At 43.3% G+C, this 13,694-nt stretch overlaps 1 protein-coding gene across 1 annotated transcript in view; it reads right to left on the bottom strand.

Moving 5' to 3' along the window:
- Nucleotides 1–124: 124 nt before the first annotated feature.
- NRDC (nardilysin convertase) overlaps nucleotides 125–13,694 on the bottom strand; it is a 79,959-nt gene continuing 66,389 nt past the window's right edge. Inside the window, exons 20-31 of the mRNA XM_028142168.2 lie at nucleotides 13,393–13,543; nucleotides 10,105–10,232; nucleotides 7,306–7,468; nucleotides 5,484–5,515; nucleotides 5,098–5,236; nucleotides 3,162–3,209; nucleotides 2,830–2,882; nucleotides 2,359–2,442; nucleotides 1,798–1,888; nucleotides 1,412–1,528; nucleotides 473–562; nucleotides 125–351 (exon numbers count right to left, since the gene is read on the bottom strand). Coding sequence (XP_027997969.1) covers nucleotides 154–351; nucleotides 473–562; nucleotides 1,412–1,528; nucleotides 1,798–1,888; nucleotides 2,359–2,442; nucleotides 2,830–2,882; nucleotides 3,162–3,209; nucleotides 5,098–5,236; nucleotides 5,484–5,515; nucleotides 7,306–7,468; nucleotides 10,105–10,232; nucleotides 13,393–13,543 — 1,294 coding nt within the window. The 3' untranslated portion in view covers nucleotides 125–153. The remainder of the gene's footprint in view (nucleotides 352–472; nucleotides 563–1,411; nucleotides 1,529–1,797; nucleotides 1,889–2,358; nucleotides 2,443–2,829; nucleotides 2,883–3,161; nucleotides 3,210–5,097; nucleotides 5,237–5,483; nucleotides 5,516–7,305; nucleotides 7,469–10,104; nucleotides 10,233–13,392; nucleotides 13,544–13,694) is intronic.

Below are 13,694 nucleotides of genomic sequence, written 5' to 3'. Positions count from 1 at the left end.
CCGTAACCCTTGTTTTGTTAGTCACCACAGTAAATCAAATTTTACGATGCCAGTGCAAAAATTCAATGGAAGCCCTAAGGCCATAGTAGTGTAACTTCATAAAATACACATTTTAAATACACAATATTTCGTTCAGGCCAATGAGACTGCAGTTTATTTGACTATTTTGTGGTAGGGGAGAAGGTGAAGTGTTGATGTGAAAGCCCTGATGTCAGTAATGGGGATGGTAGAATCTGTCAGCAGAGGAGAGGTTGGCAGGTAGGTGAGCTGCATCGGTTCACAAGAAGAGTTTGAATCCTCACCATGAGGGGTACCATCCTCTTCCAGCTCATACTTCCCAAATCCAACAACCTGGAAGAAGCCAAAGGCTCAAGGTGAGAAATAGGCTGACCACATCTAGGCAAAGACCTGTTAGGGTCTCTGGTACCAGCACAAACTCAGAAAATAATGGCTAAATGACAACCATACTCACATGAACACTAAGCATTTTACTTCCTGGGCCTCTGTGAGCCTTGAACCAATTGACTAGGTCTGATTTTGAGAAGGACTTCAGTGCTTCAATCTTTTAGGGGAAGGAAAGATAGGAAAGAGAGCTATAAAAGACTAGCAATACATTTTCTTAAAAGATAGTTCTTAAACAATAACACCTGGCAGACTTCCTTGGTCTGAGCACATCAAGTTTCAGCTTGCCCCCAACCTTCCAGAATAGGATAAATATGAGCTTTGGCTGCACATTTTAAGGTTTCATAAGAAAGGGTAGCAGATACTGTAATTATAGCTGAGTAACATACACAGCCAAAACTCTCAGGTACATAGTAACTGTATACTCTAGTGTGAGAAAAATACAGTAACTATTGAAATAGGTAGAGAACTTTATCTGTCCTGCTTATAGGAAAACTGTAGTGCCTTAAGAGCCTCTTGTTAAACCCTCTGCCTCAATGTCCTTTGGTAATTCACCACAGAGGGTTATATTATCCAAGAGACTGGACTGTAGCACACAGAGCTCTTTTTTGTGGGTTTTACTACTTTGTCAAAAGACCTACACCAAGAATCCTGTCTGGAGGTCGAACTCTATGTTCATAAAGACCAAAGTTTTAAATTTTCTTTAAATACCAGAACACTTCCCCCCCCTCACAAATCTTAACATGAACCTCAATATATTAAACAAGTGAATCTGTCTAATTAAAACTGGTTGGGGGTCAGGGGTAAGGATTAGCATCCTGCGCATTTGGCCGCCTAAGATGCTAGAGGCCAGTCTGGAAACGAACCAAGCAATGAGCAAGTAAGGAGCAGGCCTAGGTGTGAGTGCCCCAGGGCTCTTCCACCCAGTACCAATGTGCTTGGGATTGTGACTCCTGCCAAATCAGAAGTCCCTGCGAGGGCAGTCTTATTCAGAGAACCATGTTATTACCTCATGGACAAGGCGGTCAAAGAGATACTGCTGTGTCACCACTTCGTTCCAGTTCCTATCCACCTCCTCCCCAAGGTGGGTATCCTCGCACTCCTTCAGCTTGATCAGGGCTGTGACCTGTTACCAAAAAGAGGTCTTCAGGCATGGCATCACACTGGTGCCTCCAGAACATACTAGGCCCTGTCCCGTGTGGTTTGTGATGGACATGCTATAGTCCCTTCACTTGGGACCTGATAGCGTGATGCAGAGGGACGAAGCTAAGAAGACATGGTCAAGTTAAGGTGGGGCTACAATGTTCCAAAACTGGCCAGCAAAGCTAAGGCTGGTGTCCAGTTGTCTTGAGAGCTTGTGTGGGCCAAGAAACAAGACCAGGCCAGCTCAGTCACCTGGGTGTTGAATGCATCCTCAGTAAGGTTTTCGATCTTTTCCTCAAAGCTAGAAAGAAACTCTTCTATCTTCTTATCAACAACTTCAGAGCTGAAACAAAACAAAAATCATTAGAAACCTTGTCTCGGAAAGAGGCTCAAGTGTTTTCTTCCCAGTCCTCCTCAGCACTCCCTTAAATGGAGGGAAATGAATGGAAAGAACCCTACCTCCTCACCCCAACTCTGGCCCATTTTCCTGGTATCCTCATACTGAAGCAGTGACCCATGCTTGGCCATTCCAAAGCTGAGAACCAACAAGGCCCTATACCTTGATTGTAGCATTAAGGCCAGTACCTTTGCCTTTCTTGTCTTTAGATCTACCTGAAGACATAAACTGGCAAGCCCTTTGACTCAGGACTTGAGTCAAACCCTAATAGGAACCATTGATCAGTCCTGGGTCAGGCCATCTATGACCAATCACTCTGCAGTCCCCACCCACTACAGCTGTGATTTAGAGTTGTCTGAGGTTTATCTGTAGCCCCTGCTCTTCATGCCAATAATAATAACAGTTTGCTTACTCACTTGTATTTGGTTGCCTGAGTCCCCACAGTGACAGAGAATCCTAGAATCCCAGATGTGTTCCTACAGGTAGGGTAGACATGGTACCTACAGCCAAAGCAAAAAGTTTTATGAGCTCAGCTGGTCACCTGGGCCCTGCCCTCCCTCAGAAACACTAGAGATGAGGGAAGGGTTTCTGCACATCTTGACTGAACCTCGAGATCCACAAATATGTATACATCTATTTCATTCTCAGGTTACAGGACCACAGGCTAGCTTCTTCTCTTGCTAATCTTGAAATGTGACCAAACTGAAAACCCGATGATAGTCCAAGATGCAAATTCCAGCAGTTCTGGCCAGTAGGTATGACTCTAAGTAGGCATGGAAGGGCCAAAGAGCTCTGAGAGACTGCTCAGTCAGGATATCTGAAATTTCAGCCTGCAAAGTAAGCCCCAGGCCCTTATTTGAGCTCAGTGCTCTTGCCAGCAGACTTACCCAAGGGTCTGCTTGGTTCGAAGGAAGTCAAAACAAGGCTCTTCCATGTGCATCTGTAATTCAACATACTACCCATCAGCCCAACTCCTCCTAACCGAGAAACCTCCATTTCTTCCCCCCAAAATGTTCCATACACCCCCAAAGTCCAGCCTCCCTTGCTGCCTTCTTCCTAAATTGCCCAGGCCCCTGTCCATGATCATACTGGTGAGAATACTAAATAACCATCTCACCTTCCAACCATAGGTCTCTGACAATTCCAAAGTCCCTAGCCCTAGGCAGAAAGGCCAGTCCTCTGTGGGTCAGGGGCTCCTTAACTCTTTTATACAACTTACCACAAGCAGCTCCATAAGAGTGTATTCTTTCAAACTCCTGGTACCTGACTGAAAGGAGAAGTTGGTCAGACCAACTGAAAATCCAATGGCTTGCAGGGCATTTTAATCAGCTATTCTTGGCAACCATTTATTCATCTGTCCATCCCATTCTTCTCATCCCCCAAACAAAGTTGATCATACCCTCTACTGCCACACTTTCTACAATTTGGTTTATACATCTGTCTTCCTGTCAGAAGGTCTGTGAGGATAGGATTCATGCGTGCTCATTTGTATTCCTAGCCCTAGGACAGAACTGCAGGGCAGGCATAGAGGAAAGTCCGATAATCCCTACCTGCCAGCTCCTGCCAAGGACCTAAAGGACACAATCTAAAATCAAGTACTTGTAGTTCAAGGTGCTAAGGAGAGCAAGAAATGTCTGGTTATCAATGAAGGATAACTGGACCTATTCCTCACGTGGAAAAGATGTGAATAGGAGCTTTGCAGCCATACCCAGGGACCCAAACCAATTGATAAAAATGCCTAGCAGATACCACATCCTGGCTGTCCTGGAAACTGGCAAAATAATGTGGTTAGAATAAAAGAGGGCAAGAGGCCAACAAGCAATGATTTTGCTTAGTTCATCCCCGTCAGGCTCTTGTAGGCTCCTCTGACAGACTCATTACTACCCTTCCCCCCTTCACTAGAGAAAAGGCTTTATAAAGCGAGTGCTCCCTGCAAGCCCTGTTTAGTCAGCAACAAGATTTCCTGTTTGCCTCTAGAAGGACTGCAATAAAACCAGTCAAAACTTTTTATTAATTTCCTGTTCAAAATGCCCTCTGTGAGGAAGTGGTTCTGTAAAGGAAGCAGTCTGTATTAGAAGCTGGTAGTAAGAAGTGATCGATGGAAAGCACCTCAACAGAGGTGCTTACAAATTCTACCTAAAACTGGAGAGGTGCTACTCACTCTGGGTTCTGAGCAGTCAAGCACTGGAAATGTGGACAAGGCTAAGCAGGGCCAGGCCATACCATTTATGAAGCTTGGGACATGGTGCTCATTTCACCTTCAAATAAGTTTAAAACCTGGGGGGAAAACTCAGGTAACTACAGCCAGAGGGAGATTGGCTCTATGGACAAGCTGGGCCTCTAGGGAAAGACTCAGGTTCAGGGCCAAAACCGCAATGAAAGGACAAAGAGAGTAAGACCATGCAGCCACGACCAAAGCCCAGAGCAGAGATCTTCAAAGGCCTGGCAAAGAAGAGACTTCCTCATGCAGGGACCCAGAACCACAACAGCAGCTATAGAAGCTCCAGCGTTGGAGAAGTCTGAGACCAAGCTAGAAGGCACAGGTCCTCATAGTCTAGGAATCGAGTGGCACTACACAAAGGCTATGGGCCAATTGAGATTGCTGCAAAGTTCTATAAGTCCCATCTGACCTCTCCAGAATGGTGTGGAAAGAACACAGGATTTGTGTTCAAGCCCCAGCTGATATGACCTCAGAAGTAAGGAAGTCAAAACCTCAGAGTCAGCATTCATAAAACAGGTAATAAATCCTACCTCTCAGGTGCTTTGAAACCTTCAATTATAATTCTGATAATCATTCTGTTTGCTGTATACTGATTACATAGTTATGTTTACTTTTCTCTAATTTTCAAAATGATCTTTTTAACAAATGTCCTCCTGTTGCTTGGGGTTCTGTCAGGGGAATGTACGGGAATTTCCAACCACACTGTAGTCTATCCTCTGGACTAGTACTTGGGTGATTAATGAAGCACTGTGGTTTAAAAGGGGTTCATTTTACTGATAGGAGCATTTTTAAATGTAGTTGCTTCAAGAAAACAAATGACCCCAAGCACAAAACTACAGAGGGCCTTGGAGGTCAGCGGGTCACTACTCCCCCCGGCTTCCAATGCCCTAAAGGTACTTAGCCATGAGGATAGCTGTGCAAGGGGCCAACTGACCTGGTAGTACACAGTGACTTCAGAGTTGGCATCACCCCTGTTCAGAGCTCTCACTTTGCATATGTGGTGACCACTGGGCAGTTCTACCACCTGGAACTGCACAGACATCTCCTGCTCCAGAGGCATGAAGTTCAGCTTGCTGCAAAAGAATCAGTGTGGGTCACTGAGGCAGTGCCTTTATCCTCTTACCCCACCCCAAAACTGTGAAAAAGAGGTCAGGCCTCCACAATCCCTTCTGAGGTGCTTTGTTTATATAACTAGCTTCAAGAAAACCTACCACAAGAATTATGTCCACTGTGGTTTAGTAACAATTGAGTAGTGGCTCAAGGCCCTCCTGCTGATAAGAACATATAACTCCCAAAGAGAAAACTCAAACCAATACTCACTCAATAACATATTTCAGGAAATCCATAGAGTCCTAGGAGGCAAAGGGGAAGAAATAACTGCATTAGGCTCTCCTGACATTAATTTCACCCAGAACCAACTAATATCCATATTCTAATCTCTGGGGAAGCCCTGGATAACATTAGGAAAGCAGATATAGTCTGTCACCCAAAATGCTGGGTAAGTCACTCATTGATTGGGCTCATCATTCACTGACTTAATATTATGTCTATTGAACACAAAGTGGCTCTAAATTGAACAATTCCTCTTCTGCTCACTCTGCTTACCTGTACACCGCAACACTTTCCCCACTGGATCAAACTTACTGTTCAGTTTACCCCAATATTCTGTGCCCTCTATGACAACTGTAACTGTGCTTTGGAAACCTGGAGCCTGGCACAGAGTGAGCAATAGCATAATCCTAAGTGAATGCATCTCCTCCTCCTCTCAAAACTTGTTTTCTTACCAACAAAAGGAGGGATTAGTGGAGGGGTAGGCCCATTTCTAAAGCGATTTCTACCTGGGGGAAGACATGGTACTAAGTCCTCTGGACCAAAGGCCCTGCCCAATACTACCACTGCTCAGAGAAGCAGGCAACTGTTCCTGCTCTTCTCTGTGAGTCGAGGCTTTTAAACTTCTTTCTGTGAACAGGACAGAAACTAAGGCTGGGTAAAGGTGTGGGATAAAGACATAGAGGAGTGGGGAGGAAGCAGCCAAACGCAAGAGTGGCCATTTATATGTATTTCCATCAAAGGGCCAGTCCTGAGAAACTGAGAAGCCATAGAAGATGGCCAACAGCCAAACAGTTTAGGAAGAGTCCCAATCAAGCACTCTTGGCTGTAAGAGGCCTGTTCGTCACAAGGTCCCACACATATCTCCAACTCAAAATCTCACAACAAACTCCTCATATGCCCTCAAACCTACTACTGTTCCTCCTCCTCCACCAACCCACTAGTTCAGCAAGAAATTTGGGCATCATCCTAGATCCTTCCCTTCTCCCTCACCCCCACATCTAATCAGTCACTGAGTTTTGGCCATCCTCTCTACCTTATTATTTCTTAAGTACTTCTGACTCATTTATTTTGCCAACCCTCTAAAGCTTAATCATTTTTTCACCTTCACTTGGTGTGCGTGTGGAAGACACATAACAAAGTTTACCATCTCAACCATTTTTAAATGTACAGTTCTCTGGTGTTAAGTATATTCACAGTGTTGTGAAATGGAACTCCAGAATTTCTCATCTTGCAAAACTTTAACTCTATACCCATAGAACAATTCCCTCTTTTTACCTCTCCTAAACCCTGGTAACCACCATTCTGCTGTTTCTATGATTTTGACGACTCTAGATACCTCATGTAAGTGAAATCATACTTCATATCAACTTTTATAACAGCCTCATAACTGGGCTGTCTGGATCTTTCTTAATGACAAATCCTCTTTTAAACCCTTCAGTGGTTCTCTATTTACTACAGGATAAGCCTGACATACAAGTTCTGCTTACTTATATGTATGCACATCCCTCACCACTCCCCAGGTCCCACTTTAATTTCTAAACAGTTTGTAGTTTCTATACATAACTGTCAACAAATATAACAATATCATATATTTACCAAACCCATTTCATCCAAAGTCCCGGTCCATTACCAGCAGTCTCCTTCATAAGAAAGTCTTGCCCAGCATCAGAGGGGCCAGGTTCCCTTCTAAATAGCCTATGACAATGCTGGCCTGCCAAACCCACAGAGCTTCAGGGAAGAACTAATGCAATTCCAGAGCCCACAAAAGCATTCAGACCTGGCCAACAGCAACAGAACACCTCACACTCACTGTGCTTGTGACATTTCCTTGTACCAGGCCTTCAACAAAGAGCTGGGATTTGAACTCTTTGACAAAGCTCAGCAGAGACTCAAGGGACAGGCCATCCATCAAAGCCCGGTACTTGTCAATCATAGACCAACGGGAATATTCCAGGATTAAAAGCCGCACGTCTCTGAGGACAGAAAAAAATGTTTAGTTGTAAGATATGAATCTTAAAGGTATTAGAGAGATTTGGTTAAATTTCTACAGATGATATATTTTAAAGAGAAACAATTTCTATCACTATTTAAGATAGGGAAACAATCACCGAAAAGGATTTAAAATTGCACACATAAACTTTTACACAGATTTCCTCAATGGTACAACTCACTTTTTATCTGTCACAGTTGCAAAATAAAGTATCCTCTCTAATAATAGACAAATATGCAAATTGACCATACCTCCTACACACCCACAAGCCACGCCCAGCATCCTATCAGAGCGAGTATGCAAATTAACCCAAACCAAGATGGCTACAGCCACAGAGAGCAAGGTTTCCTAGGTAACAGAGGAAGCCAAGCTTTCCGCCTGCCCATGCCAGGCCTAAGCCTCCACTCAAGCTACAAAGTTTCAATCATAGAAGGTAAACAAATTCAAACAAATGGCAGCAGAATGGAGCTTGAGAGAGCAGGCCAGGGTTGCCGCCGGCAACAGGGGAAGCAAAACTTTTCGCACACCCTGGCCAGGCCCACCCGCTTAAGGCAACAAAGTTTCAATTATAACCCCAACACAAATGGCTGTGGGCCTCGGAGGGAGCCCCAGGCTTGGCTCCGCTCCAGGCTACAAAGTTTCAATTGTAGAAGGAAAATAAATTCCAGATACCAGGGCCTCCGCTTGGGTTGCCAGGGGGCATGGCCGGCCTGCAAACCATCACAGGCCCCTCGCTCAGGCCGCCCCACACCCCAAGGGAAACCCCACCTGATCTGGGACGCCCTTCAGGGCAAACCAGCTGGCCCCCACCCCTGTACCAGGCCTCTATCCTATCTAATAAAAGAGTAATATGCAGATTGATCATCACTGCAACACACAATATAGCTGCCCCCATGTGGTCAAAGATCCTGCCCCCATGTGGACACAAGATGGCCACCACAAGATGGCCAGCAGGGGAGGGCAGTTGGGAGGCACCTGGCCTGCAAGGGAGGGCAGTTGAGAGGGACCAAGCCTGCAAGGGAGGGCAGTTGGAGGTGATCAACCCTGCAGGAGAGGGCAGTTAGGGGTGACCAGGCCGGCGGAGGAGGGAAGTTGGGGGCAAACAGGCTGGCAGAGGAGTGGTTTAGGGGGTGATCAGGCTGGCAGGCAGAAGCGGTTAGGGGCAATCAGGAAGGCAGGCAGGCAAGCAGTTGGGAGCCAGCAGTCCTGGATTGTGAGAGGGATGTCTGACTGCCCGTTTAGGCCCGATCCCAGCGGGCAGTCGGACATCCCTCAAGGGGTCCCATATTGGAGAGGGTACAGGCTGGGCTGAGGGACAACCCCCCTCCGTGCACGAATTTCGTGCACCGGGCCTCTAGTTTCACATAAGTTGCCAGATGAGTTGCATACCAATTTAAAATTATTACTATTTTGATTTAAAATCTCACATTTTACTAATTACCAGAAGTCACCTTTGTAGATATCTATTACTGAAGTGACAATATAATACAGGTAGTAGCTTTAGGACAAATTCAGACTGACCCTGACCCCACACTAAGCTGTTTAACTTCAGCAAGTCACCTGTGACTCAATTTCTTCATTTATAAAACAAGAAAAATAATAATGGTGTTTTGGTGAGAAATAAATATACAAAGTTGTTAGGTCTAGCACATAAAATAATGAATCTTCAGTAAAAAGGTATTATTATTACTTTACCACATTTTGATAAAGTAGCATTCAGGAGTAATTGCACACACAGGGCTGTTTTCTCAACATTTCAACAGTTCCAGACACTCTCCTTTCCAACTTATATTTGGTTATTAGTTTTAATAATCAGATTATTAGTTATTACCTGTCTGACTCTTAACTACTTCCCTTGCTTTTGAATTTTGGTTATTTACAGGCTCATTATTACTATCAAAAGCAGAACCTCTATTGTGCTGTTTACCATTTGCAGATGCACAGCAAAGAGGTAAAGTGGGGGCTTGCAAACCATGTGCACAAAGGACTGGGCATGCTCAGAGGGGAATTTTTTCCCTCCCATAAAGGCTCCACAAGCTGACAGAGGGTACCCCAAGAGGGTATTCCTCCTGATTCACACAAAGGTACCCTATAGGCTACAGGCTCTGAAGGAAGGCCGAAGGGGGCTGCTTATTAGCAGAGGGTTTAAGCATTAGTACACAGACTGTACAGAAGTCTTTTAGCTCTTTTCTGTAACTTTGGCTGAATTCTGGATAGCTGCAATTGCTAGATAGATAAATGATATGTTAAGCAATTTATCTCAGCTACTCATCCCAGCACCCAACACAAAAATATCACCAACAGGCAATTATTTCTAAGCTACAACAAAGCCATAACTTCTTTAACTGTTATTTACTTACATACTTGGGAAAAACCATCCCTTTTACCTTCAGCCTCTAATTAAGTATAGTGGGCTACTTTCAGTCCTACTCACAGATAGCTACTTTAGCTGGGTTTAGAAATCCTATAATCCCATGGCCTGATTTCTTAAACCACAGCACAATTCGAACAAGTCTGAAAATTAGCAGTAAAACTATAGCCTCAGCTCCCACAACTGACCCCTTGGAACGCAAATACTTTCAGGCCTTCAAAATAAAAGCTGATCCCATGTGTACCCACTTGGCCAGAGTCTCAGGCTTGATGAGGATGTTAAAGTAGGTCTTCTTCAACTGCTCTGTTATCATTGTAAAGACAGCTGGTGTGGAATTAAACTCCGCTAAGTAGTCAATAATGAGCTGAAACAGTAGCTAAAAAGAAAAGAAAGAAGCACTTTAAGTGGAGAAGCATGGAAATCCACTATGTTTTTTTGGATGGTGGGGATGATTTCCATTGGTTTTTACCAGGGACCCAAATGGTAATAGGCATTGTGGGAGACATTAGAGAAGTACTGATGACTCAAAGAATTTCCAGGGGCTAAAATCCTCAATAACCGTCAAATTTGGAGCAATGATTCTTCTATTTTTATAATTTTCATGGGTATTCTTAAACATTTTTTTCTTCCATATGAATTTGAAAATAATTTTATCCATAACCCAAGTGCCCCCCCCCAAATGGGACTTTAATTAGGAGTAATTGCATCCTATATAATAAAGAGGTAATATGCAAATTGACCATCACACCCTCACAAGATGGCTGCCTATGGCCAGGCCGGCAGGGGAGTTAGTGAGGGACTGAATAAGCAGGCTACGTGGGGCGACCAGGCCGGCGGGGGGGAGCCATGAGGGGTGACCAGGCCGGCAGGGGGAGCAGTTGGGGGCAATTAGGCTGGCACGGGGGGGTGGGGGGGCAATTGGGGGCGACCAGGCCGGCAGGGGGGGCAGTTAGGGGCGACCTGGCTGGCAGGGGGGGCAGTTAGGGGACAACCAGGCAGGCAGGCAGGTGAGCGATTAGGAGCCAGCGGTCCAGGATTGTGAGAGAGGGATATCTGAGGAGTCCCGGATTGGAGAGGGTGCAGGCTGAGCTGAGGGGACATCCCCCCCATGCACGAATTTCATGCACTGGGCCTCTAGTATTACATATTAATTTTTTAAAAAATATATATTTTATTGATTTTTTACAGAGAGGAAGAGAGAGGATAGAGAGTTAGAAACATCGATGAGAGAGAAACATCGATCCGCTGCCTCTTGCACACCCCCTACTGGGGATGTGCCCGTAACCAAGGTACATGCCCTTGACCGGAATCGAACCTGGGACCCTTGAGTCTGCAGGCCGACGCTCTATCCACTGAGCCAAACCGGTTTCGGCCATATTAATTTTCAAGTAATGACAACTTTCTATCAAGGTGTCTTATGCAGAAACATGCTAATTCTCTCCCTTAAAATATTTTTTTATATGCTTCAGTAAGATCTATATCCCTAGCTGGTGTGCTCAGAGGTTAGAGTGTTGGCCCACGGACAAAAGGGTCAAGGGTTCAATTCCTGTCAAGGGCACAAACCTGGGTTGCTGGTTTGATCCCAAGCCCCAGTAGGGACATGTGTGGGAGGCAACCAATTGATGTCTCTCACATCGATATTTTTCTCGCTCGCTCTCTCCACCCCTCCCTTTCATTCTCTCTAAAAATCAATGGAAAAATATCCTTAGGTGAGGATTAAAAAAAGAAAAACAATCAAGAGCCCTGGCTGGTGCTCAATGGTTAGAGCATCAACCCACAGACCACAGAGTTGTGGGTTCGATTCCCAGTCAAGGGAATGTTCCTCAGTTGCAGGCTTGATCCTTGGCCCATGGGACATAAGCGGGAGGCAACTAATCGGTGTTTCTCTCTCTCACCTCCTCCTCTCTCTCCCCTTCTGTCCCCCTCCCTCTTCCCACGCTCTAAAAATCAATGGAAAAAATGTCCTAACTCCTCAGGTGAGGATTAAAAAGAAAAAAAGAACAAAAAAAAAAAATCAATAGAAAAAATATTCTCAGGTGAGGATTAACAACAACAAAAAAGATTTAGTTTTCTTTAGACTAGTTCTGCATTTTTCTTATTTCTTCCTAGGTTTTTTTTTTTTTTTTTCATTATAAATATTTCCATCCATTTCTAAGTAGTTATTGCTACTATAGAAAAAAGAGCCACTGATTTGGATATACTGATCTTGAGACAAGCCACATCACAAGTTATTTTTATAATTTTAGTAGCATCTTAGGCTTTCTAAGAATACAACCATATTATATGTAAAGAAAAATATTTTTACTTTTCAAAGTGTTTTTATTTTATTTCTTTTATTTTTTTCACTTTAATGTAGTAGCCATTGCAGAACTCGCTTTATTGTGGGGGTCTAGAACCAAACCCACAAAATTCTGAAGTCTGCCTGTCGTGCTTCTCATTCGAACTGTTATTTATTCATCAACTTCCTAATACTGAACCAACCTTTTGCATTCCTAGCACTTGGTCATAGTGACATACTCTTTTTGTTACTTTTTTTTTAATTGTCAAATTTTTTAAAGTTTGCATCTACATTTTACAGGTAAAACTGGTCTTGAGTTTTATATATTTATATTCTATCTCAGGTTTTAATATTAAAGCTAGGTAAGCTTCATAAAATGAAGACCCTCAAATACTTTTCTATGGTCTGTATTTTGAAAAGCTGTCTTCTGTTTGGATCTTAAGCTACATTATAGGTAGGCCTTTGAAAGTTGACAAAAGTAAAATATTCCATGGTATATCCTCCTAAGACCAATATTTGTTCTCTGAGGAGACTGACAGGGATGAAGGTATAAAGAGAACTATATTATTCATTAGCACTGTTGCTAAGATATGGATGCTATCACCTCTTCGCACAGATCTAACCTCTGCCAGATATTTTTTGTGTGAGCCAAGTTCCCCAAACCTTAATATATGGTTTTATATCTTATTTTATATTGATTTCTACCTGAGAAATCAAGATATAAAATTTGTTGTTGGGTACATTATATTACTTTCCTGGTATTTAATGATCTAATTCTCTTAGCTAGCACCCCATTATTATTTCTTCTGCTTATGAAGTTTTAGACAAAGTGACACTGGAACACATTCCTTACCAAAAGACAAACTACTGATAGGATACAGGATCCTGTTTCTAAAAGGCTCATAAACTTAGAACTAAGAAACAAAATACACATACTTGAAAGAATGAGATAGAGTATAAGAGGAAGAAAGAATACAAACATCTGACTTCTACTCTATGTCAGGCAATGTGTCATTTGCCAGTCAGTGTTGCATGCATTGTTACTAATTAATGAATATCTGTTGCTCTTATGTGTGGCCAAAGTTAAAATAGCTGTCACCAGCTAAGAAAACATGATAATAAACATTATCTAATTAATAAATATTTCTTTCTATGTATAGCACTCCATGCACAAGCCTCTATGCTTGGTGCTATGGGGCAACAAATATAAATATGAAATTGTAAAGTTCTCTATGAGGAAAACAGCACTTGCACTTACAGGTAGTTTGTGGTTGAATCCTTTCACTCGAATAATTAAACCATGTTCTCCAGCTACCAGCTTATACTCCAGCTGTGCCACATCTGCTTCATAAGCTGGTTCCGCAAGGTTATGGGTGAGGATATTAACAAAGATATCAAAGAGGACCACACTGAGAATATAAAATGCAAACATCATTGTTAATTGGCAAGAAATAGACATGAAAATATATGCTTTGATTTAGAATAAGAAACTTCACTTTTACAAAGATGTTAACTCACTTTCTCCAGAATGTAAAAAAGTATATACTATTGAGCTCAAGG

The sequence above is a fragment of the Eptesicus fuscus genome, chromosome 9 (assembly GCF_027574615.1).
Source record: "Eptesicus fuscus isolate TK198812 chromosome 9, DD_ASM_mEF_20220401, whole genome shotgun sequence".
NCBI lineage: Eukaryota > Metazoa > Chordata > Mammalia > Chiroptera > Vespertilionidae > Eptesicus > Eptesicus fuscus.
This window is presented reverse-complemented; position numbering and strand designations above follow the sequence as displayed.